Source organism: Stigmatopora nigra, chromosome 5 (assembly GCF_051989575.1).
Source record: "Stigmatopora nigra isolate UIUO_SnigA chromosome 5, RoL_Snig_1.1, whole genome shotgun sequence".
Lineage (NCBI taxonomy): Eukaryota > Metazoa > Chordata > Actinopteri > Syngnathiformes > Syngnathidae > Stigmatopora > Stigmatopora nigra.
The window spans coordinates 11,117,415-11,145,137 of NC_135512.1; the positions used below are offsets into that span (position 1 = coordinate 11,117,415).

At 38.6% G+C, this 27,723-nt stretch overlaps 2 protein-coding genes across 7 annotated transcripts in view; both read right to left on the bottom strand.

The window, feature by feature from the left end:
* The window catches only part of rabgap1l (RAB GTPase activating protein 1-like), a 69,941-nt gene extending 61,465 nt beyond the window's left edge, over positions 1-8,476 (bottom strand). The window contains exons 1-9 of the mRNA XM_077716722.1: positions 8,331-8,476; positions 4,633-4,846; positions 3,690-3,843; positions 3,092-3,284; positions 2,715-2,889; positions 2,033-2,190; positions 1,622-1,732; positions 478-544; positions 167-269 (exon numbers count right to left, since the gene is read on the bottom strand). Of these exons, the coding sequence (XP_077572848.1) occupies positions 167-269; positions 478-544; positions 1,622-1,732; positions 2,033-2,190; positions 2,715-2,889; positions 3,092-3,284; positions 3,690-3,843; positions 4,633-4,770 (1,099 nt within the window). The 5' untranslated portion in view covers positions 4,771-4,846; positions 8,331-8,476. The remainder of the gene's footprint in view (positions 1-166; positions 270-477; positions 545-1,621; positions 1,733-2,032; positions 2,191-2,714; positions 2,890-3,091; positions 3,285-3,689; positions 3,844-4,632; positions 4,847-8,330) is intronic.
* Positions 8,477-10,760: 2,284 nt separating this feature from the next.
* The window catches only part of LOC144197155 (protein FAM163A-like), a 35,563-nt gene continuing 18,600 nt past the window's right edge, over positions 10,761-27,723 (bottom strand). For 2 of the 6 annotated variants that reach the window (XM_077717769.1, XM_077717770.1), the window contains 4 exons: positions 21,766-21,883; positions 14,342-14,440; positions 12,866-12,978; positions 10,761-11,559 (listed from right to left, as the gene is read on the bottom strand). In XM_077717769.1, the coding sequence (XP_077573895.1) occupies positions 11,167-11,559; positions 12,866-12,958 (486 nt within the window). In that variant the 5' untranslated portion in view covers positions 12,959-12,978; positions 14,342-14,440; positions 21,766-21,883 and the 3' untranslated portion in view covers positions 10,761-11,166. Of the gene's footprint in view, positions 11,560-12,865; positions 12,979-14,341; positions 14,441-15,470; positions 15,577-21,765; positions 22,138-24,733; positions 25,465-27,723 lie in introns of those variants that run through there. The other 4 variants (XM_077717774.1, XM_077717772.1, XM_077717771.1 and 1 more) reach the window with 4 other exon arrangements.

A 27,723-nucleotide genomic window follows, 5' to 3' on the forward strand; every position in this document is an offset into this window, starting at 1 on the left:
ACCAAACAAATAAATCCAAGTCGGTAGCGACCTTGCAGCATGTTTCCTTAACTTTTTCAGTATTTTCCCTTCTTCTTATTATTTGTTTTTTATTTCAGTTGAATATTTTTGGAAACCATGCAATGCATTAAACACTCACTCCATTTGGAACAAAACTCATTCAAACCTTTAGGTGTGTCTTCATTAAGAGGCTGGAAGACTGCTAAATTGGGATTCCATATTCCTGTGATCACATATGCCTTTCCATCAGAACTCTTCCCCATTGACTCCTGATGATATAATATATATTGAAATATCAGTATCAGAATAATACAAACTGTATGATTATTGTGATGTTAATAGACTATAATATTTCACACTGCCAAATGCAGAGTAAAACCAGTAAACGGCTGATGTAGGCAGTCTAATCCTATGCAAACACACGATCATCATCCACTTAAATTTCACAGATCCAGTACATGACTCTCCAATGCTCACCATGTCAAGAAGATGCATGTCGCTATTGCAAACCTTCTGACCTGGACTTAGGAGCATTCCGAAGCACCTAAAGGCATGACACAGAAAATGTACTCAAGTTCAAACAGTTAAAAGTCAATAACTCTTATTCTATTACTGTTTAAGTATGTCTTTCTATCAACAACTATATTTTCAATATTGCATTGCATCCACAATATTTCAGTTAAAGCAAAGTAAGATCTCATTAAAATGGACACCTTAGCTTTTTTGTTGTCTATTTGATCCTATTTTTATTCGATTATATTCTATTCAAAAACCATTTCATACACTTGAGCAGCTATTTCTACAAGGTACAGGAATGTGTTGGAAGGTTCAGAGTGCCATCCAGTGGTTAGCACGAGAATAACAAAAAATATTTAGAAATATTCCAAAAATTGTAAGATACTAATCATCTAGTGACCAAAGCATGATTCAAGCATATTGGAGTATCTTTTTGTAGGATTCCTAGTAGACAGATTAGTAAGAGATTGATGATAAAATCAGTGATTAAAAGATCAAACTGTGTATGGGTGATGCAAAAGATACAAGCCAAAAGAAATGTACAGTGGCTCAGAAAATAAAAAGTCAGGTTCCTGTCATGATGAGGGAAATTGCAGGTGAGTGACTGGAAACTCAAAAGATGGGGGTGAAGATGACCTAGTTATTTGGTGCAGGCATGCAGTCTCAATGTATGAGCACAATAAAGAGGGTATGTGGCAAACTGAAGGAATTGGTTCAAGCACACAACAATATATCCTGTTGTGGAATCATTTCTGATGATGGCATTTTTACAGGCCCAACTTGTCCTTTTTATTGTTGTTCACGCATTGTTGACAGCAAAATGGTCAAAAATTTCTCTGAGATAGGCTTTGGTCACGCATCATTTATTTTGACAGGATTTTATTAAGCAAGGCAGTTTTATTTATTAGTCATTGACATTTAGAAAGACAATAAAAAAAATCGCTCACACACACCTAAGGTATTATGTATATTAGCCCAGTTGTTTGACATTTAAAAATATCAGAGGGTTTATCAAATCAAATATCATGCAAATAAACTGAGTTAGTTAATTGCCTGACCTTCTGCCCTTAAAAATGACATATTAGATCATGAGACTGCATCTCACCTTTCAATTATGAGCTCTTTGTTGCTAATCTGTTGTACTGTAATTACAACTTTCTTCTGAGTACTTTGTCGCAGTTTGAAGTACAATTTTTCTCTGTCCTTGGGGACTGGACTGCAAGAATGAAGAAAGAAAGACTTGGTTATTAAATACAGGATACATTGTATTCATCTCTTATAGGATTTTTTTTAAGCCTGGGTATAAAGTGTTAACCATTTCATGCAACAATGTGGTAGTCATTTCTATACAAAAAGTGACATTGATAAAAATGATTGGCTGAATCATTAGAAGATGCTAAAGGAATCAAATCATGCTAATTCATTATAAAAAATGAGAAGGGGCTACTTTATTATATAATTTTAGTGGAGGAGGGTTGAACACATGCATATTAATTTGTATGTATTGCCCAAATACCTGAAGTTTCCCTTGCCGTCATCTTCCTTAACCTCCAAAGTGACAGTAAAAATAAAGAGATTACTGTCAAGTGGACTCAAAAGTGGTGTGTCTCTAATTTCAGCTGGCCGTGAAGAGCGGCGAAAGGCTGTGGAGAAACTGTACAATATTCTACTGACCTGCACGGGGAAAAAAAAACAAGAGAATATTACAACTAAGTTAGATTTTTACGGACAAAACTGTAACAACACTAATTTCTTTGTTAGGTAGAAAAGGGGTATATTGAAAGAGAGAAGTAAAATGGGAATTACATGACAGCAAAAAATATTGTGAAAACTGAGAACAATTACTGCATTTGATAAATGTTATTTAGCATCAATAAAAATTAAATAAATCAGTGAATAACAAGTGAGAAGGCAAAAGAGAATGTGTGGTCTTTGCTAATTGCTTTGTAAATTGGTTGAATGTTGCTCTGGAAGATGATATATTTAGAAACTATGTATCTAATGGGCCTCATTGTTTGCATACATTTGAAGATTATTCTAAAAAATATGAGGAACATCACACTTTGAATCAGCTCGTTGTAATGGGGCTAACAGGTTGGACTAGGTTTGTTTGCATTATAGGAAATTCAGCTCTGAGTCAAAGTGAAACTCTACATGAAGGTGAAGTGGAAAAAAAAACATGCATCATTCATATTTACCGCCTCTCTGATGAGACAAGAGAAGACGTGAATTTGAAAGTCTTCAGAACTCCGGTAACTTTCTGTGAAGCAAAAGCAGTCGCTTTCCACCGAACCCTCACGTCCACGAGCACAAAATAAGACTTTGTAAATGGGGAAAGAACAAATCTCTGTTCCGGATGCTTGGTCCACAACCCTGCGGAAAGATTTTATAAAATGCTTTTACAGACAAACACTACATGAATTTCCAGAGTCCGAAATGAATAAAGTTTAGTCGAATCTACATGAGGGATATGATACAAATATGGATCAGATGCTAATCATCGTCCATCATCATCTCTCAAAAACATCCTGGAACTATTGTCAAAAACATGTTTTCCTTTCACAAACTCACTTACCTCACAGAGCCTTCTGGCCCACAGGGTACATGTAGTGTAATAGGGATGGGGATGGCACTCTCATCCCGTAAGGTAGCCATTGCCCTTTGTGCTTCGGCTTCATTACGAGGGGCTTTGACCCAAGTACAGCCCAGATAGGACAGCTTGTTGAACTGGACACTGTCCTCCTCTATGCGCGTGGGGCTAACTGGTGCTGTATAGGGTGATGAGACATAAAATGGGTCATTTTATCGAGTTCACACCACTGACAGATGAGAGTTCAAGGTAAAAACGTAAGTACATTTAATTTTTAGATTTTTTTAAAGTCCCTGATTGCCAAATAATGTGGGAGTTCTTTGTAATAACCTACAATGTTTAATTTCCCTAACAGGAAGCAGAACAATGAGCACAGCAGTAGAACTCCCACTGCTGACTGGCTTTTATTTGCCAATATGCTTTCCATTTCCTCTTATTTCACTCAGCAGGAAAGAAACAGCGATGGTAATGATGCTGATAGATGCGAATCTCAGATCGTGAAGGTTCTCAATAAACCGCCAAGACCAGAGCTTTCTTAACTAATCAAAGAAAACTGGTCAAGACAACTTCTGCTGAAAACTACCTGGGGGTGGGGACTCGAGAACTTCGGGGTTGCTGTGCTTCTCCATCGTTTCCAAGCTACTCTTCTCCACCTTAACATCGTCCTGGTCGTCATCATCATCATCCAGCACCTCCTCCATGGCTTTTTCCAGCTGCTCACTACCGTTCAAAGTCATCTGATTGAGGAAAAAGTATATTTATTGAGGTGATAAGTAACGAGAAAAAGACAAGGTCATACGCAATAATTGTGTGTGAATATACCAAAGTATATAATATAATAAACCGTACTACTTTACATTATAGCTGTCACCTAAATGAGACTTCTTTTTAAAAAGTGGAATATTCTTTGCATTGGTTTAGTTCAGCATATTAGCATATTTTTGTAATATATTGATAATGCGAGTTGCAACAAATCAACAGGTTTTGAGGTTTCACAGCAAGGACACAGTGCACATGCCTGTGAACACAAGGTTTTAACCTTGCTGTGCTACCTTTGAGCACAAGTGTAAATTTATTTAGGGAAAAAAAAGAAATAAAACCATTTAGAACTAACAAACTACAAAGCTTTAAGGGTGAATGTCATGTATTTTTATACATTAGGATACTTTAGGTCAATGTGAAATACACACACTGCCATTCAACATGTTGTGAAGCATTTGGCTGAATGTAAGCAAACAATAAGCAAAAAACAATTGTCAAAAAATACTTTTATACCAGTAGTTCAGTTGCCAGCCAAACATCTCCAACTGACCGTCGAAAAGAATAACAGCCAATAGTGCCAATATTTTAATTTGGTCCACTAAAAAATGGATGCCATACGATATGCAAACTGTGCCACAATTTATCTGTTAGTAAAGTAAATGCATGTATACATGCTAAAGATATTTTTAAAATAGCCAGCATAATTATTTTGGCTAAGACAAAGCATTGATTAGATGTTATTTCTGTCAGTGAGGTGGTCTGACCTTGAGTTTCGGTTTTTGCTCGGAGCCTTGAGGTGACCCAGTAGAACTGGATTGTACCAAAACAAACTCTTCACTGGTGACGGTGGCCACGGACTCCGTGGAACTGCTGACTTTGCACAAAGAGGAACTGTCCTCCATGGTCTGCTTTCTTCTCAGGAAATGCAGGGGAGACCAGCTTTGACCCCCTTGCCTTTCCTCCCTTGGTTAGCCAGCTCTGGAAACAAAATAGTCTTATATTACAACACATTCAGACTGTTAAAAACTGAAAAAATGATACAATGAAGGCTAAATGTTGTTCAAACATAAAACATGTTTACTTTAGTGCTGAACGTGGTTTCAGAAATAAATTGATATAAATGTACTCATGACCATTTTGTGTAGTTTTTTTTTTCCCAAAGGGAGAAACATTATAAAAATCCTCTTAAAGTGTAATATCTAGATAAATCTGGATTGAATGAAATCCTGACGTGTGAAACGTGATACGAAGCATATTGCAAGATACTAACCAATACACCTTAAGCGGCTCCAAATAGCAGTCAAATTAATGAAAAGGTACTTCTGACATTTCAACTTCCACTGCGTGGAACAGAATGATAAATGGAAGACCCAAAACACATTTTTCAAGGCCAGAAGTAGCAAGACAAGAGAGGTATCAGACATTCCAAGGTAAAGGATGGCGTGAATTCTCATAAACAACCCACAGACTACCATCAAGAAACAGTAACATCATTTTGGTGGAGATCTCTGGTGTCATTGTGCATTGTTTAACAATTCAGTGCACAAATCTGGTCAATTTTATAATCAGGGCAATGTCACAATTTTAACAAATTAAGGAAAAAAAGATGGACCAACCAAGCAGCTATACTGCATAACGTTCTGGATTGAAGGAATTTGTAGCAATCTGCATGAATAATCCAATTTGTATCAGAAGCAACACATAAAAGGATGCTTTTATTCACGCTGAACACATGATTTGATTAGTGAACAACATGACGAGTGATAAGAAGACATTCACACAGACACAAGGATAGAAACTGGACCATGTGCTCCAATTATACTCATTCAATTAGAGCATTAATAACCCTGGCGAACAATGGGTTACTTTCTAAAAGGAACCAACTTGAGGAAACAACACAACAAATGTGAAAAAAATGCATTCAATCTTCTAATTGTCTGAGTTTAGCCAAATGGTTTACATAGAAGTATGTCACACAACATAATTTTAAGCATCGATGCATAGAGCACATTTTACGCGATAATGTGATCCCGCTGATTTCCATGTGTACAAAATATTCTGGTTCAGTCATAAAAAGTATTATGGTAATACCCCATAACAATAATTTAGTATTATGCACTCAGAATGGGAGACTACCAAACTAATCTGAAGTGAGCTGAATAAAACCTTTTGGTGGAAAATTATCTGAATTTGCACCCGTCTGCAAACGTCATCAGTTAGTCAAGCACAGTTGGCAGTGCTACAACTCAACCACCACTTACATTTTAAGTGGAAACATTGAGTAGTAATACATGATTCAAAGCTAGGCAGCTAGACAACGGCCAAACACACAAACCTAACAAGCCACATTGCATCAGGTAGGGCGTGTGTGAACTAGGGAGTCTGTGGGCTATATTACAGTTACTTTGAGATTTAAAAATCACACACAATAACATGTGATCTCACCTCATTTTCTCAACCGCTTTATCCTCATTAGAGTCAGTTAGAGGTGCTGGAGCCTATCCCTGCTGACTCTAGACCAGAGGCGGGGGGGCACCCTGAATCGGTGGCCAGCCAATCACAGGGCACAAGGAGATGGACAACCATGCACACCCACATCCACACCACCTAGGGGCAATTTAGAGTGTCCAATCAGCCTACCGTGCCTGTTTTTGGAATGTGGGAGGAAACCGGAGTCCCCGGAGGAAACCCACGCAGGCCCGGGGAGATCATGCAAACTCCACACAGCCAGACGTGACTTGGATTTGAACCCAGGACCCCAGAGCTGTGACGCTGATGTGCTAACCACTCGCTCCACTGGGCCACCCACACAATAACAGTGAAATCCATCATGTGTACATCTCATAGAAGAACTTAAAAAGGATCCATTACTTGCCTAATGGTGAGTGCTTGATCCTCTCATGTAAACTGGAGCATTGCCAAACTCACTTTAAGGGAGAGTTTTGTTCATTGCAGGCAAAGCTCAAAACAAACAATGTTTTGTAAGCTTGATTTATTTACTCAATTCTAAGTGTACAGATTTATTATGTTAAAACCTTTCTTTAAACTGTTACTAAATCAATCATTAATCCAGGTCTGCAACTTAAGATAACATTTCCCTATGAAAAAAAAACCCTCCTAGCAAACAAAACACCAACATCTATTGTTTGTATTTTTACAATCTTGCCATTAGTAGTGGTGCTCTTACAGTTGCAATCAAAAGGGTCCATTATCTTTGTAAAGGCAGTTTTCTTTTGATCCTCCTGTAATAAATCACATTTGCTTGTGCAAATGTACCACAGAAAATCCACCATAGAAAACAAATGTATGCCTATTTACAGTAGATGAATGACTACCCACATACAGTGAATGAATGACATTGTTGTGATAACCTGTATTGGGCAGTGAAGCAAAACCATGTGCAAAGACAACTAGAAAATCCAGAAAATAAGAGAACACAATGTTTATCTTTAGCACAGTGGTGGCCAAATCCGGTCTTTGGGAGTCCCTATTCAGTCTGTTTTCCATGGCTCTCTCCACCAGAACACCTGAATTCAATAATCGGGATCGGTATGAAGCTTCTGGAAAGCTTGCTGATGAGTTGATCATTTGATACAGGTGTGATAGAGGAGGGAAATGTGGAAAATAGACTGGATCGGGGCTGTCGATAGACCGGACTTGGCCACCCCTGCTTTAGATCATTACACATTATTTTCATTAAAAACATTTTTTTCCAAAAAGCAGAAAGCACTGAACCCAGGTTCACAACCACTGCACAAAACATTTATCATCAACAACATTAAAACAGTTTCCTCCTGTAAGCAAACCCTATTGATCGAAATCTGGAAAAGTCAACCATATACTTTCACTATATAAATTCATGACATTGATCTGAATAGTATTTCTCAGGATAAATTGTGTATTTTTTAAAATTTCTAGTAAAGAATTAAATTTCATCCGATGATTTATTACAGATTCCTGATGTTTTGCACCACTTGACCAAACTTCTCCCTCAGCATCATCATGATTATTGTCATCATCGTGGCAATTAGATGACGTAAGGCAAACTAGCAAATATAGTGAATTCAGGACAGACTAAAACAGGGAGCGGCAACGTCCTCGGGGCAAACAATTTAGGCATTAGAAAAAAAATGAGTGAGGGAAAGTTGCAGACGTCTTTAAAAGCAAGTCGATATGCAATCGTGCAGCATGATGTCAGAAAAAGATGAGTGCGAATTAATCAGGAAGTTCCATGCAGTGCCAGGCTCGGAGGCGCTAGCTTTTACCGATGCTAACGTTTTTGCTAGCCCCAAGAAGCACGAAGTCCAAAACATTGGCTCCTTATTTGGAGGATCGACACGGCGGTGACACCCGAATCGCCCTTCATTGGAAAACAAATGCAAATCCATAAGCCCGCAGCGTCAAAACGTCCCAGTGTCACTTAGATCCGCACAATTTGTTGACTAACAAGCTGTCAACTTACTTGCTCGGAGCGCCGAGGACGGAGTTCCCTGCCCGCTAGCTGTCAAGACTTCCACGAAGATCGTCAATAGAAACAGGACGCATCACTCGACTCCCAAACTGCACGTTTTCCGGTTTTGTTGCGATCACGTGGTGGGTGCCACGGATGCGCACATGCTTCCGTTCCCGGGATAAGGTTCAACAAAATAACAAGAAAAATGCTGAAAATAAAAAATTGTTCATTTACATTTATTTTAATGTGTGCTGTCAATATTCTAATTAATGTAATAAGATGACATGAATTCCCAGAGGAAATTGAACCCACATTGCTGTAAACTTTACAGGTCGCGGGGGTGCTGGAGCCTATCCCAGCTGATTTAGGGGCCAGAGGCACGGGACACCCTGATATAGTAGCCATCCAATCGTAGGGCACAGGAGACAAACAACCATGCACGCTCACACTCATACCTAGAGGCAATTTAAAGTGTCCAATCAGCCTATCATTAATTGGAATGTGGGAAAAAACCAGAGTACCTGGAAAAAACCCACACAGGCCAAAGGAGAACATGCAAACTCCAAACAGACCGAGCTGGACTGTTAACTGACTTGTATTAAAATTGAATAGTCATTCCAAGTTTCCCCTTTTAGGTGGAAATACTGAACAAAGTACATACATTGTTGTACATTTACAATTAAGAGGGCAATCATTTTTACATACATTTGTCAAATGCGTGTATCAAGAGAAAAAAACATCTGATGGTGGATAATAAACACCCTGTACTGGTCACGACCTAATTACAGGGCAAGTATAAACAACCAACCGCTTAGTTTAAAAATAATAATACAAATAATAACCCGACACATTTATTTCAAGCAATTACAAACCTTTATTTGTCAAAATGTATCACTGTCAAATATTACTGAATTATATAAGTGCCACTGTCAAATAATGTTTCAATCAGTTTAATTTTTACTGAAATAGTTTAGTATGAACACAATTAGTGATGACAGGATAGAAGGATTATTTGTAACATTTTGTCCTGATATTTTGTACTTTTATAAACACGTGACACGTTTCTTGTTGATTTGAGTAATAATTTATACAAGTCTCTTATTTGCATTTGCTCCCACTCACATAAAACAAAACAAAACATTGCCGACTGAGCATACGGATGAAAAATGCATGCAAAATAAACCTGCTACTAATAATGGTGTCAATATGTAAACGGTAATGAATTCTTAGAGAACTATACCTAAATATTAAAATCAGGATCATCACAAATACGTTCACGAACATAGATTACTTTTCTTTTACCATTCAAAAGTGGATTTAATCTCAATGTATAGAGAGGTATCAGTGCTGCTTCATTTGCTGACTCAACATTTAATAATATCAAAGGAGAAAAAGAAAACTTCCCAGCAAAACATACACTCATACACACATGCATGTAAACACTGCATATTTCCAAACAAAACATTACAAATTATTACTAATCATCATATCTTTGTGGTGAAGTTTTTTGCATCAATGTCAGTAAAGACTAATAGCAGGTTACGTCCTGCAAGAGAAACACACTGTACGTAAGAGAGGAGAGACATGGTCGTCGTCTCTAGTTTCTTATTTACCAATGTGGCTGCTTACTCCACTCATGTTGACATATAAAAAGAACACTGATGAAGATATTGGGGTTTTTTCTTCAAAATGCACATTTAAGGACACAAAATGGAAACTAAATTAAGTGACCAACCAAACCACAGGGTTTTTGTTGGATTAATCCTGTAATACTACTATATACTATATATGTGTGTCTATTTAATCAATTTTGTATAAAAGCTTCTTCAATTTGTCTGAAGAGAACTCGGGATCGTAACAAGTCACCGAGTCCTCGTTCCAAAGACTGTTTACTGGACTTTTCCCCAAGAAATGCAGACCTGGAAGGACGCTTAAGAAGATGCTTATGCAGCATGATTGCTATCCAAGCAACCTTCGTGATTACTCGCATTATGTTGTAAATCGTGACGCTCTTTTCGCTTCTTTATAGAATTGTTTTGTCGAATGAAGGCTTGTTTGTTTAAATTTCAATGGAGTTTGTTTTGAGTTCCCCTTAATTGTTATTATTGAATACCTGATATGCTTTGCAGGTGTTGTTTTTGCTAACACAGTTGGATTAACCAATAACCTTGTAATTGTTTTGATTTAAGGCCTTAAAAGGGGCAGGAAAAATGACCGCACGGTAGAATTATTGGCGGCGGAGACGATGTCGGAATGTTCTCACTTGCAAGTTGATCATCAGAGATGCCAATTGAATTAAATGTCAATAATTGAATCAGATGTCTGCCTGCAGTGTTTTATAATTATATTAAAGTATAATTATTAATGAACCTAACAGCTTTAAAATAACCTGTGATTCCTTATATTTGTTTACATGTATATCTACAACCATCAATTGCATATTGCAATGATGTTCAAATGAAGTTGCAAGCGCTCAAACCTAACAAAAGTGGATCGAAATGTAATTGTAAAACATCTTGCATAGAGACAAAACCTCCTTAAAACTAATACATGCACTAATAACATCCATAACTGTATATAGGTAGAATGAGACAGCAGCCTCTATCTTCCTTCTTTACAACATTACTTTTTTGTTTTTGTTTTTGGGGAAGATATGTAAACAATAATTTAGGTTAGATAGCCCTCAGTCTATAAAATCAATGAACAGTCAAATTAGAGTGTAGTTTACAAACATACACTGCATATACTGCACGTCAAAAAAGAAAAAAAAGGTCAAATAAATGATTACCGTGTCTAAATCCGCCATAATAAAGTGTCCATAACTTCAACACTGGTATTTGCAGTGTCACACTTGTGTGCTGATGGCTCGGGTGTTGGTGTAGAATTCGGGTGCTCTGCTCCGTGAGACCTCCCTCAGCAAGGATCCCTGTAAGGCGGGCAACGGCATGGCCAAAGCCTGATTTTCGTAGTGCGTGGGCATGTAAGTGATGCGCTCGCCGCCATTGCGCACCTCATCAGCCGTACGGAGGAAGAAGGGCGAGTCATGCGGGGAGCAGCTGGGGCAGAAGCGACGACGTTCCAATGTGGTTTTCCTGCAGGACGCAGTTGGCTCCGGGGGTGAAAGTGACAATGAGGTGCCGATGGTCCCGTCCAAGCCAGACACACTGCAGGTGTTGCATTCAAAGTGTTGCAGAGAATTGGAACCACTGTCAGAGCCATTCTTCTTACAGCAGTAGTACTGAACAGAAAACAAGTATTAACATGTGACAGAAACATAGAATGCAAATTCGTAAACATTGAATTATCAACTTGCATTTCAACCATTTGGAAAATGTAGTACAGTGTATACTTTTACCATGGCATTCCTTTATACCCGCAAAATCGAATTAGAGCAGTATACATTTCAATTAGTTAATCCGTTTTTCATAGATCTAAAACAGTGTTTATTTTTGCAATTTTAAATATATTTCTCTATTTTACTAAATGATTTTTTAACTAAAAACACAGAAAAAAAATGATTAAAAATTTGAATTAATGTAATACACATCTATACTCTTCATGTAATATGTAACATACATATATACTGTAATATACATCTATACTCTTCATTCTAATTTGATCCTAAAACAGAAAGTCGGCTTATTTTAATTCACGTTTTCAGTGACAGAAAAGATAAGTATCGTGGTTGCATTCTGGAGCATAAAGCTCCAGTTTATATCATTAAGGCTAAATTCAATTTCATTAACTACATAAAAAAAAGGGACAAATGTAGCATTTTGGTCTTTAAAATCTATCAACAGTAGTATGCTAATTCTTGTGTATAATACTCTTTTTTGTCAGCGTTATAAAAAATGTAATAGGCATATTATGCATTTTTCAGATTAGGGATTTATGAGACCGCCTCAGGGTGTAGAGGTTCACTCGCCTGACTTTGGTGTGGGTAGGCGCAGGCTTGATTCTCATTGGCGGCAGTATGATTGTGAGTGGATGGCCATTTGTCTCTCTGTGTGCCCTACGGCTGACTGGTGACCAAACTGGGGTGTACTATAAGTCAGCTGGGATAGGCTACAGCAACCCCCGCAACCTTTACAAGGATGCGCCGTATGGAAGATGAATAAATGAATGGATTTATAAGGTTGTGAAAAAGGTTCACAAGCCTTTAAGACAATTGTCTGAATGTGACTTCCAGTTGAATATGAAATGTATTAGAAATGCAATAACAATTGGACGGCCTGGTGGGGTGAGTGGTTAGCGCTCCAGCCTCACAGCTCTGGGTTCAAATCCCTGTCCAGGGGTGTGCAGGGGTTTCATCCGGGTACTCCAGTTTCCTCCCACATTCCAAAGACATGCATGGTAGGCTGGGACTGGCTCCAGCACCCCCAGGGACCCTAATGAGGATGAAGTGGTTCAGAAAATGAGATGAGACAATAACAATTGTTCCACTTCACTGAGTTGGCCTTGGGTTTTCATCAGGTCAGGATCTAATATTTTTGTTCTGCTTTTGAAATGTGTCAGAGTTACTAAAAGACAAAAAGAAAGTGTACCTGGAGTCTACAGTAACAGAGCACAGCTATGATACACAGAAGTATCACTGTGGCCAGTATTCCTCCAGTTATGACAACAGTTCCAGCTGTCATCCGACCAGCTCTCCATCAAACTGTGACAAAGTACAAGAAAGACATCATCAAATCATGCATGTAAGTTATAGTATGCATATATACTTCACTGTTTTGAGTTCAAACCTGACTTACAGTAGAGTAGAGTTTTACATTGTCCCTGCTCACTGTGCCTGTGTGAGTATATTCCGGCTTGGATGACCCACAAACCAGATGAAGACATACGAATAGTGCGGTGTTCCTTAGTCTTAATGTATTATTTATTCATGTGCTATTTGCAATTCACACACACACACACACACACACACACACACACACACACACACACACACACACACACACACACACACACACACACACACACACACACACACACACACACACACACACACACACACACACACACACACACACACACACACACACACACACACACACACACACACACACACACACACACACACACACACACACACACACACACACACACACACACACACACACACACACACACACACACACACACACACACACACACACACACACACACACACACACACACACACACACACACACACACACACACACACACACACACACACACACACACACACACACACACACACACACACACACACACACACACACACACACACACACACACACACACACACACACACACACACACACACACACACACACACACACACACACACACACACACACACACACACACACACACACACACACACACACACACACACACACACACACACACACACACACACACACACACACACACACACACACACACACACACACACACACACACACACACACACACACACACACACACACACACACACACACACACCCATGTATTATTCAAGTACTTTTGCCTCACGTTCTATTCTTTCCTATATAGCAGTCGTAGGGAACCCATGGCTCGGGAGCCATATGTGGCTCTTTTGATAGGTGCAAATGGCTCTCTCTCGCTGTGAGGTAAAATATGACAACCGTGGTTAAGAGAGCTCAGTCCTGACTGGATCAATAGTAGCGTTACGTAATCATTGTGGCGCCGACACTACCTCTAATGCGGCCCATTAGATTCTTCTGAATACATACTCGCATCGATTATTATTGATTAGAAACAGCACGGCAATGCTGTCAAAAGATCTCCGAGAACGTTTGTACTTTAAAAGTTGGGACATGACTACAAATAGCACATATTTTTTGTATTTTTACTTCAATTCAAAGCAGTCACAGTTCAATTGAAGTGAATGCTTTTATTGTCATTATGTAAGTAAATGATAATTTAAAGCTTCCCCATGAAATGCACAAATAAAAAGGCGATAAACAATAATGAGAAATAATAAATAATCAACAAATATTCAAAGTACTTACATCAAAAGATTGTCCCTGGGTAACTGAATGGTTAATTAAAGCCAGATCAGAGGTCAGTGATGTGCTTCCATCACTGGATGAAGAAGGATAGATACATCTCTGTGGAGATAACAAACATTCCATTGTCACTTGAAGTCATTTCAATCTACTCGTGTTAACTCTAGTTCCTTTTTACTAGCCAAATTCCCAGAAGGTGGCAGTGAAGGACCTAAATTGATCATTTAGTTTAAGGCCTCTGGTAGACCACGAGAGGATCACCAAAAGAAATAAAAGAAAACGGAGACCGGCAAAAAAATAATAATGATGCAAGATAACGAAGAAAGATGAAATCTCTCTGCATTACCATGTCCATTCACACACAAGGTTGTGAAATATGAAAAAAGGCATTTGGTATAAATAAGATTTTTTTTTTTTATAAATGGATTAAAAGAACTGGATTAAAAGCCCTGAATATTATTTTTTAAAGATGTAAAACAATGTTTATTTGAGCTTCTTTATATATATATTTTTTTAGATTTTACAAAATTATTTTTGAGATAAAAACAGAAAAAAATGATTAAAAATTAGAATTATTGATTTAAAAGGGAGAAAATCAGGAAATGTAATATACCTCTCTATACTCTTCATTTTAATTTGATCCTAAAACAGAAAGTCAGCACTCGTGATTTACTTTCTCGGTCCGCACAAAATGATGCGGTGGGCCAGATTTGGCCCCCAGGCCGCCACTTTGACACCTGTGCACTAGATAATAAAAGCACACATAATACAGTAACTTGCAAAAAGTGTTCGCACAAGCACAAATACCACATTTTTAAGAAAAAAATAGTCCTGCTAATAGCATGCTCTTGAAATTGCTTTTGGGATTTTCCAAAAAGTTGTTAGCTGTGATGCCTGTCATTTTAAATTGGTTATCTAATCCTACACTTACAGAAATTTTTGTAAACATCTGCTTGATGATTATTAAAATTGAATTTGCTGTTTAAAACACAATAACAGCAAAGTGATTCAAACAGCCTGCCGAGACCAAAAAATAAATAAATCAATAAATAAAAGGCATGCACCGCATGTCTGATCTGCTGCACCACACTACGGGCGCTCTGCTAATGTTGCTGTCACATGGCCCTTTTACCTTCAATTATTTGTGGAGAACAAATAGCAGATTCCCCTCAAGATCATTCGGCGGCATCAGAACTTTCTGCAGAGACTGCAATCTCTGAGCCAACACACCCTGTAGCCTGTCAGAATTAATGGATGCATTTTGAATTTAGGTTCATAATTTACACAGAGAGAGACCGAAATTCATTTTTATGTTTGCATCACTTTTGATAGGAGATAGGGGACGTTCCATGAGCCAGCAGGCACGTGTACACTTTGTACACGCATGCATGCATCTTGAGCAAAGCCAGAAGGGCTGGATCAGTCACTGCCAGGGTCTAGATTACAGAGCCCCTCGGTCCTACATTTTGCCTGGATGCTCATATGACTCATGACACATACACTTTGCAAAATGCAGTATTCACAAACATGCACTAATGTTGGATTAGGGAATCACAAAGCATCCATTTGAACAGACAAAAGGTTTCAGTTGGCACACGTAGTAAAAATTCATTCCATTTCAGAGCAAATAATAATGAAAAAGTCCATGAAAGATAAAATGAATGGTGGTAATTTAAAACAAATTGGTCATTTCATCTAAATATTGTTTGAATACACAGATTTTCTGAAACACTTTATCCACACTAGGGTCGCAAAGGGTGCTGGAACCTATCCCATCGGACATCTGAGTGCCCAACCAACCCCCAACCATGCATGATTTTGGAATGTGGGAGGAAACCGGAGTACCCGGAGAAAACCCATTAAGGCCAAGGGAGAACATGCAAACTCCACACACGTGGACCGAGGTGGATTCGAATTCAAGACCCCAGAACCGTGAGACCGACACGTGAACCACTCATCCGCCGGGCCGCCTGTTTATATACAGTAGCATCGGATTTGAAATCAAAGTGTAATTCTACATGATATTTATTCATTTTCAACACAGCTCGTCCCTGTCACGGTCACAGTGTACTGAAGCCTTTCCCATCATAGACATGTCGACAGTCAGTGACAGGGTACACAGAGACAGACAACCTTTGCCATTCACAATCATACTGCCCCCGACTGGGAATGGATCGCAATCTGCCCGCACCAAAGTCAAGTAAAAGAACCACTGAACCTTCAGGTGGCATATTATATTTCTAAAATATGATTCTATTTCGGCTGCATGTTAATCTCACAGTTTTAAGATCGAGGGTTCAATCCCAGATCTCTTTTCTCCGGGTACTCCGTTTTCCTGCCACATCTCAAAAACATGAATGGTAGCCTGGTTGAACATTCTAAATTGCCCCGACGTATGAGTGTGAGCGTGAATGGTTGTCCTCACCATGTGTCCTGCAATTGCCCATAGTTAACTGACCCTTGTGAGGATAAGCAGTTCAAAAAATGAATGATACCATATATAATGTGAATAGAATTTGCAAATTTAACCTTGCTTAGGCAGCCTTTCTTCTTGAAAACCCTCTCAATTTTCTATGTAGCGGAAAAGTCCGTTGACTACAGCCACTAGAAATAGCAACGAATCCAGAGCAAAACCGTGCAGGGCCAAGTTGGAAAAGAAATGAAGTTGAAATATATATTTATGAGACATAAAAAAAACATTGGCGGCCGTGGGGGTGTGTGCATATGTGAAGAGCACCTGAAGCAATTGGTAGGCTTAAAGCACACTGGCACGAATATAATTCTCTCAAATTAGCACAGGGTTAGTTCAACTTCTATAAAATGAAATGATCATAATCTACATCTTGCTCATTCTTCAAACTGAAAGCATTGCTTTATTTCTTCCTTTTGTGTGTTACACGACTAGTGAGGACACGCAGTACCAGAGCAGAAGAAGCAAGTAATATTCTGCAGACAACTATGCTTTACTCTACTTTATGGGGGTTGAAGTTGTTACACCAACGTCTCTTCAACACTTGGCTGCATCACTTCATGCACAACCAGAATGAAATCTAAAAAAAAAAAAAGTGAAGCTGACAGCAGGGTGTTGTATAATTATTGTTCTTCCTTTCTGCTGGTCAGCACCATTGCCCCATAAAAGCAAATTAAATGGTCCAGCTTCTATCTTTGAGGGAGTAATGTACCACTACCACTATTTCATTAGCATACTTTTCATTGGACATCTCGTGTGTGACAGTGAGTGAATGGTTGACTGCAAAAGGAAGAAAGGCTGAGAAAAGAAAAGAGGATTGCTCAGACATTAGACACTAAAACTCATTTCAGGGGAAGGTATTCGATATATGTAAATAGTAATGCATCATTGTAAGGCATTTCTTTATGTTATCTACAAGCAATATATTTCTCTTTCCTTAAAATGTCTTTGCAAACCGTGACAGTATGTTCCCTTTCCTGAAAGTACCAGTCATCAATAAATGATCAGTAGAAAAAAATCTCAGTTAAAATATGCAGTTTAGGTTCCAATTCCAAATGAACAATAGCTGTTCTAAGACTCAATCACACTTATTGTTAAAATGAATAAAATTATACACACCATGGTGGACTAGTAATTAGCCTGACAGTACATTGATTGGCATCACAGTTGTGAGGTTCTGGGTTTAAATATCATCTTGTGCTTTCCCATTGCTTGTCCTTTTTTTTCTCTGGGTACATGATTTAAGAAAATGTTAAACTTATAATAAAATAAAGACAGCTTTAGTTGCCATAAACGTAATAACTGTAAAATAATCCAGTCAAATGAACAATAAACAGCAAACAACTGTAAAATGTACTGTATGCAGAGTAACAAATGATACTCAGCTCAAAAGGACATTTGTGACAAATTCTGTCATCCAAACCTGCCAGTATTTTACCATAACAGCTATAATATTATTGCTCCCTCCCAGTTAACTTGCACACATGGCCCTAATGAAGATATGTGGCATAAAAAATGGCGGCATTAATGAAAAAAACTGAGAATAGATTGATAAAGGCATAGTGATGCAATATCCTAAGTGATAACTGGGATGGTGTTGCAACCCTTTCATTCATGTTGAATACATTCTGAATTAATCTTGGTGATTTCTTCCCACATGTGTTTCTTTTGCCACATCCATTCCTGATCAGTGGACTTTGGTTCAGAATCAGTCCCCCAATTAGCGGCGGGAAAAAAAATTCTCTTGTCTGAGCTTCAAACAAAGCTTGCATAAGACAACTATTACAAGATCGGTGCTGATGAAGTCAAATAAAGTTAAGGAGCTTCAATATAATAATAACTTCAGTAACCTCAGGGAGGCAAAGAGACTTCATCCCATCTCCGAGTAGCAAGTTGTTTTCCTTTTCTATTCTCATGTGGTTGTATTCCGACTAAGTAGATTTCGTGCCTGGGAATCCAGAGGAAATAAATGTCTTACACATTGTACCCAAAGGCTACAAGTAAATATTTGATACATTTGTTTTAAACTCTGACATTATACAGCTTTGATTCAACTAAGTGAATTCTTTATTTACATAAGTTCTTAACAGATAGTGAAAGCCTCTGAATATACTACAGCATACAGAGAGTCATTTTATGCCCACAAATCTCCTAAATGTGTGTGCATGATGCAGTAAAGCTACTTAATACTTGCAGATTTCTGTGCTCCAATGGCCTTGAGCTCCACCCACATGCAGTGCTCTCACTGACCTCCCTTTCACCCCGACTTATTTTGCTTTATAGCCACACACATCCACCGAAAGCAGATGAATTATTCTCAGAAGGATGCTCAGGGCAGAGTACTGTTCTTGAATAGCTTCTGTTGTAAGAAAAAGAGCATCTACACTCACAAAAAAACTCCCAATACAATTGTCGGAATTTGACATTAAAATGGCATTAGCAAAACAATTGAGGAGAAGTGTCAAGGAACCTACATAACTTTGAGAAGTCTCCAATTTTGGACCAGCTACATCGTCTCTTGTCAAGGTTACGGATTTCGATGTCTTAATCTCAATTGTGACATATAGTCTACTTCACCCATAGTCTCCATACTTGGATCCAACCAAAAATTGTAGTAGCTATTCTTTAAATTAGTTTATTTTAACTGAAATTTGAAATTCTCCTGCCAATGAGGCTGCCAGTTGGAAAATAAAGTTAAACGCCATTCTTTCCTGCCCTATTCATTGTGTGACAATGCGCAACAGCAAATGCAGGGCAAGAAGGCCAAAAACGAGCCATTCTGAGCGGTTTTCAATAATTTATCTAGCACTTCAAAAACCGTTCCCTCTCTCTATCTTGTTTTCTACACACTAGCCCTAAACAACCATCCGCACTCGCACACCACCACACAAAGGACCTTGTTTACTTCTACCTAGCACAGTATTTTAAGTGTGGTGTCACATTTTTTAATGGAGAGTGAACCCGTTATATCTACTGTCACAAACTTGACAGAGCTAAAACAAAAAAACATGACTTAAATGGGATTTTTGTAACCACCACATTATGGATGTAAGATAATTCTTCTCTATATCAGTCCATAATAGTTTTTTTTCTTACAGTACTAGTGCCAATTCACTCCCTTGAATCTTTATTTCATGGTTGTGGTACTCTCAAAAGTTCAATGTTGAAAACAATTGTGGCACAAAGTCCCCCAAACATAAATTTAATCAGGCATGTTGTGCTCACCTTTATCTACTGTGATCATTTATCTATTTTTACTGTCTATATGTTGATTTTTTTTAGACTATGCCCTGGTTCATTTCTGTAATTCTTGATAACAAAGATTTTTGGGAAAGGATACAAACAGCAAGCACAGAGATTACAGATGTCTGTTTCCACTGTGAGGAACATAGTGAGGATAAGTATAATCACAAATTCTAATTGAGTTCCTGACTACCAGGGTAAGATCAGAGAATAGCAGGGATAGAGAGAACAGTCAAACCCAACCCACATAAGAGCTCCAAAGATTTTTCCCTGAGTGGGCTTGGTCAAGACACAAAAATATCCTTTCCAAAGTTTTGCTTCAACATACATTTTCCATGGCTGCATTGCCGGATACAATTGGCTTGACTGGAGACACCTCTGGGAAATCATCCAATTTCCTGTTGTATCACATCTACCGGGGGCAGAGGATTTAAATTGTGTGGTGTGTATATTTGTGCGTGTATTTGGAGGTATGTTTGCTGTGAGAAACATTAATTTAATTTAGAAGAGTTTTTGTTTAGTCAAAAGTAGGTCAGTGTACACATTCACAATCCAGGTTGCTTCCATCCATGTACATACACTGCATACTAAAGTGATACCACTACATGTGAGCTTAATTCACTCTGGGACTGAGCTCGTATGTCGGTTTTCTCGTAACTCGAACGAACGTTTATTTTCTGTCAACTCTTAAGGGAGCAAGTGGGTATAATCTACACTAATTTACACTGTGATTTTTGGTGGCAGATGTTGGTAAATTCTGTCAAATTTAATTAGGACATTGAGTAGAATGAAAATAAAATAGAAATGCAGAAATGTCTAATAATTTCCCTTCAATTTTTCATTGCACTTGAAGGAAAATATATCTTATATTATCTACTGAATATTTTTTGGGGAGTTTTTACTGCTAATTTTTAAACAAATTTTTAAAATAAGTGAGCGAGTGGTTAGTGCGTCAGCCTCACTCGTTTGGGGTTGAGGGTTAAATTCTAGGTCCTCACTGTGTGGAGTTTTGCATTTTCTCCCCGGGCTTGCGTGGGTTTTCTCCGGATACTTCGGTTATCTCCCACATCCCAAAAACATGCAGAATAGGCTGGTCGACCACTTTAAATTGCCTGTCGGTCAGAGTGTTAGCGTAAATGGTTGCCCGTCTCCTTGTGCCCTGCGATTGGCTGGCCACTGATTCAGGGTATCCCTCGCCAGGCTTAGCTGGGATAGGCTCCAGCACCCCCCCAGAACCCTTGTGAGGATAAGCAGTTCGGAAAATGGATGAATCCATGTTTAATTTGATGGCAGCAATGTGTTAAAACGTCGGATCAGAACAATTAAAGCTGGGAAGATGGGAAGAATGCATAAAAGTAATCAATTAACCACCCACATTTCTTGGAAAACATAGAATGACAAACCAAGATCTCCATATTAGGGACATATGTGAAGGGTCATCATAACACGCCCTCCCTAATGTGATAAATGGATGGAATCTTCCTTCAAAACAGGAAAGCTTTTCAGATGGCCTCAGTAATTCCCTAACTCAACCCTTTTATATGGCAAAAATTAACTGTATGTAGAGTATATTGACTCAAAAAAATCTGCAATACACCGCATTAACTTCCACAAACTAGACTAAAATCACCCAAAATGACTAAATTCAAGCCACACTCCCAAACTAAGACAATTAAACATTTCCCCCCATGATAAACAATAGTTTTCTTCATACCTTCCCTTCTTTACATGGCGCACTCGCTTCTGCTCGGTTGTCTTGATCGCGTCAAGGCAGCATTCTCCTCGGCGAAAAAGCACCAGCCGCAACCGGGAATCACGTCCAAACTGGGAGACTACAAAAGGTCAGAGGCAGAAAAATACCCCGATGAAGACAAAAAGAGGAGCGACACGAAGAAGAGCTTTGACGTGCGGTGCAACGAAAAAAAGCGCGACTTCGGAGGGTCTCAGAGAGGACTAAAAGGTGCCTGGGGGGACCCTTGTACTGGAGAAAATCGCAAGTAGAAGCGTACGCAAGTGATGACGATGGAGAAAGAGGCAGCGCAGTGAAAAAGACAAGAGCCGCCTTCTTCAATTCACTTCTATTCACCTCCGCGCCTGCAAACAGCTGCCGACAAATTCCAAGTACTTCAAGAGGGCTTTTTTTTACAAGTTGAATTGAAGTTTGCTCAATTTTCGTGTCTATTTAACCAATTTTCCCCTCTGCGATGAATTCAAATCAAATTAATCACCTTCTGTCCTCCAAATTCACTTCTATTTTCATTTATCTTGTGTGCTTTTACATTATTTATTTATCAATTATTATTAATTCATTATCTGGACCGCTTCATCCTCACTAGGGTCGCATGGGGTGCTGGAGCCGATCACAGCTGACTTCGGGCCAGAGCTGGGGGACACCCTGAATCAGTGTCCAGCCAAACGCAGGGCACAAGGCGGCGGACAACCATTCACACAGACACGCTCATACCTAGGGGCAACTTGTGTTTGGGAGGTGGGAGGAAACCAGAGTACCTGGAGAAAACCCACACAGGGTCGGGAGAACATGCAAACTCCATAGAGGCTTTAAATCTCATTCTTGTATAACGACAATAAAAGCATTCAATTCAATTTAATACTAATTGTTGGATCTTGGGGTGCCAATTTGCATTTGTAAACAAAGCTGGGTAATGGTATGGTAAGGGTGGTAAACACGCGGCTCACGAGCCACATGCAGCTCCCACCCAGAATTAATGTGGCTCAATATAGATCATTTTTTAAGCAGGAGTCTTTACCAGTAACATCTTGATTAGTAAAGGCAATATTTGAAAATAATCAGTAGACTAATCAACTCAATGAGAGAACACAATGACTTTCAGGGTAATGTTGTTTGTTCAGGATACATCATTTCAACAAAGAATGTAGTGTTACTGCAATGCAATGATACATGCTACAGTTGGCCATCCCTAACAGACCACTGAGCTATAGTAATTGATTTGCCCTCAATCACAGCTCTCTTAATCTACTTACTGTTACAAGCAAGTCAGTGCAGATATCGACAGAGTGGACCTGGCAGTCCAAACAAGGCAGAGTAGAGTTGATGAGAATATCAATCCATGTATATACATTTTATGCTCAATAGGGTTTACTGCAAGGGGTTTCCAAACTATTTCAAAAAGGGCTGCAGTGGCTGCAGCATTGAAACCAAACAAGAACCATTACCATCAAAACCAGACTCTAGGGCAGGTGTGGGCAAACTATTCCACAACGGGCAGCAGTGGGTGCAGGTTTTCATTCCAACCCATAAAAAGGACACCCTTTCACACATCTGGTGTCCTATAAGTGTAATCAGTGGATTGCAGTCAAGTGCTTCTTGTTTTCTGCAGAAATCGTATTGGGCAAAGCGTCTGTGCTGGATTGGTTGGAACAAAAACCTGAACCCACATCAGCCTTCGAGGACCGGTATGCCCACCACTGCACTAGGGTCAAAATGGAAGTGGTCCTCATGGTGGTTCTGTTGGAAAAATACACTCAAACAGGGTGCATACCTTGGTTGGTTTTATTTACGAATTAGGATCCTATAACTAATTATTCCCACTTTGAGTGACCATGAATGAGAATAAAAAACATACAAGCAAGGATAGGCTAAAGCAAACCCAAAACCCTTGTGAGGATAAGTGAATGCAAAATTGAAGAAGACATACATATTGTTCATATTGTAAGAATACAATTAAACTGTATAATAATTGATATAAATTATACCATAACCATAGATATGTACCACAGGTGAAGGATTGAAAAACTGTATAAATTTGGAAAAGAAAGGCTGTATTAGTTTGGTATAATTTTTCATCACTCTACATATATGTGCACTACAAATAAGCATACAAAATAATGAAATCATTGTGTTTAGGTTGTTTTCTTCACATGTGTGAAAGAAACTCAGAAAATACCTGGAGATGGGAGGAACTATAAAAAGATTACAATTTAAAGAGACATAGGCGTTGTCCATCTTCATCAAGCATGCAGTTGGTACCTGTTTTCCCTCACATGTGGTCTGTGTTCTTTTGCAGCTACAGCTGAGCCCCCCACCGCAGTTAATATGCAATCGCACACCCTGACACTTCCATTAAAGTGTATTTATGGCAGCCGCAAATAATCGATATGCAGATATGACGGCAGGTCCCCGTTATGCATCCTAGTGCAATGTGCAGTCACAGTACAGACTGTAAGCATTGTCACTTTCATCATACAGTACTGTCTCAATTGTTATAATATCTGTCGTTGACAGTAAGGGATCTCAAATGCAATTTAACCATGCAAATGTCACAAAGAGACTCAAATTTTAACTTTCAGTATTTAATAATGAATCATTTTCCATTCCGCTTATGCTCACGGGAGAACTGGGGGTGCTGGAGCCTATCCCAGCTAACTACCCGCAATAGGTGGGATACACCCTGATCTGGTTGCCAGCCAAATGCAGAGCACAAACAAATAAACAAGCATTAACACTCAGACATAACCAAGGACAATTCAAAGTGTTCACCATCTTTGCATGCATGGTTTTGGCATGTGGGAGTCAAGAGTACCCAGAGGAAACCCACATAGGTTCGGAGACAACATACAAACACCACATAGAAAAGTGGGAACTCACCAGAGTAATTGAATAGTATTATTATTAATACTATATATCTAGTAGGGTTGTTTACCTGAGACCAATTGTGGTTTAGTTGACATTTTGAAGGTGTTAGTGTCGTCCTGGTCACTCATCATCTTGGTCTATGTTATTTCTGGTGAGCTCAGATCACGTGAGATTTCCAGCACATCAATCGATTTAAAAAGGTCTGTTATTAAAAAAATATTTGTGTAAAATCAATTTTCATACAATACACACAGTACAACGGCTGCAAACCTTTGTAGATTGTACGTTATGGTGTTAAGATGATCTTTAGGACCTCCAGACTACAGAGGGGACTGTGCAGGAACCTGAGTCTCAGTCTGCAGAAGGTCCCCACCTTGTGGACTTCCTGTGTGTGGCTCCAGTTTTTTTTTTACCTAGTTCTACAATGTCTTGAGTGTCTTGCTACAGCAATCATTAAATTTCCCAAATACGGGATGAAATAAAAGTTCCAAACAATGATGAGTATAACACTGTAACACTGTAGGATTAGCCCACCAAAAAAAAGTCAGCCATACATCATATCAGGCTGGAACAGATTCACAGCTAGTCTTATAGAAAGAGGCAGCAGCCCTTGTCTGCATTGTCAATGTCCACAGAGCCTCAGAGGACAAAATGTCAGCAGCATGCATGGCGACCTTTCAGCGTGTATTATGTTTACATAGTTTGCATAATGTAATGCAGCAACCTCTTCTAGCTTTAGTGAATTGGTTCCGATAATTCCAGAAAAATCAGAGAATCTACAGCTACTAAAAATTTTGAATAACTTTTAGAAAATTTACATTGGACCAACAACAGTCCCATTTTTTTTCTGTGACTAAGATTGGCAGTCCTTGCGAGATGTTATTTTTATTTTTATTTACCACATATCTTGGCAATTTCCAATGTGTTCATTCTCAATGTATTTCTATATTTGTTTGTGACTGTAATATAGCTTTAGAATTTATTCAAAAATATTTTTAAATGGATATATGCACATTTGCTCAAGTGCATCAAATTCATATACTTTTAGAGGGCAATCTTTAACATGATGTATATTTTGAGACAAAAATTCATATTGTACAAACATAAACCACATCTGCATTAAATACTACAAATAAAACCAGAACAAATACAACCAAGTGGAATAAATTTAGTATAATTTAGTTAAACAAAAAACCCAAAACAAAACAGGATGTGCATGCAGCTTTGATTGATGCCAAGGCAACAAAATAGATTTGCCGGAAAAACCATGAGGGGGCCTTCTTCCTTGGGTTTTGAGACTAACTCAAAGCAATCCCATCTCGCTGTTTCATTCAGCACACACGCTAATTGCCCTGCAACTACATTACTTCTCTCCCTTTAATATGGTTAAGTGTGTGTCTGCCTGACCAGGCCCTTCCTCCATGTACAATGACAAATGAAATCTTGCACATTGGTGCGCAAATAGTGGCCCATGTATGATTGTTGACTACATGCATCACCACTAAAGATGTTACCTAAACAACACGTGTAACAAAACACAACTTTAATAGCTCAGAAGGGATCTTACAAAACAAAGACTAGCGAAACAAAAACGAAACCAACAGGGAGAACAAGTGGAATCGAGAAGCAGGGTAGCATGGCTGCATGGTAATGGAATACCCAGACGATCCGACAATAAATACTAAACTCAGTGGTGTTTAAATACACAAATCAGGCAGTAATTATGAATCACGCACAGCTGCACGAACACAACGGCAGGGTAGGAGGGACAAGACGAGAGTGGGAAAAGCAGTAGAGCTGCTCCTGACAAATCTAGACACACCCCTCAATTCAATTTGAATAGACTTCGAGCACCTTCAATGGCAAACAAGTCTGACCAAGTCATTATAATAATTACTTGACGTTGCAGTGATTTTGCAGTAATTTAGTATTAATTGAAAACTTTTCATTCATTAATTTTGCGATTGGCTTGCCAAGAATTCAGGCCGTCCCTCGATAGGTGCCGGTAGTTGCAAGGATAGGCTCCAGCATCCCGTGCAACCCTTGTAAAGATAAGCCGTACAGAAAATTAATGAATGAATAAAAACTTGTTTATCTTTTTTAAAATATACGATGTATCGTGCAGTCAAATATGACTATCGGCCGAGTGTTTAAATCGGAATTTGGTGCAGCACTAGAGGAAACTTTTGGTTCATTGTTCAGTGTGGCTTATTTATCAACAAATTGTTGAATGTGGCTTATTGTCTGACCAATGATGTAGTTAAATTATGTGCTAATAAAAACTAGGTGGAATTTTACAATAAACATTCCAATTTTGCTATTAATCATCTAAAAAGAATAACTCAATAAGTTGACGTTGTACATATCAATGTTAGCAAACTGTTGAACGTGGCCTATTTTTTTAAACTTATTGTTTGACTTCTTATATTTACTATGTGCCGTGGTGCCCTATTTAAAAAAAAAAAACAATCTGCTTCAGTGCAAAATCCAAAGAGAAAAAAATTTGCAGTTGCATTACTTAAAACTAGTCAAACTTAACATGTTGTCACTTTTGCAATGAGCTCATCTCTCCTCTTCTTCATTTTCCCAACCTGTTAATGCATATTAAATGACCAACGCTTTAGTATTTTGGTTGTGTTTACATTACTTTAACTTTTACAATTAGTGTAACTCCTGTATGTAACCCACTTAACCCAATTTGGCCTATTCTCTCTTATATACACCAGAGCAACTGCCCAAAGCTGTTACATGCTTCAGATTTGCTTCTTTAAAAAGGGTGTTTGTAATAAGATATTCTGGTAGACACTCATGCAGACTTTGATGCGATGCTAAGCATGATGTGGCAACTGTTCACATTTGCACATCGTTTTTACCTTTAAATCATGATAGAAATTTGCCAGTTTTCTTTTACAAACAAGCTAGTGTGTAACCAAGAAAAGCTGCTACATATGAGTCCCTAGACTTTGCACAAGATGGGTAAATTCTGTCATTCTATAAATAATGAATCATTTCCCAACTTTGCAAAACCATTATTCATTTTAGTTTTGGCATTGTCAC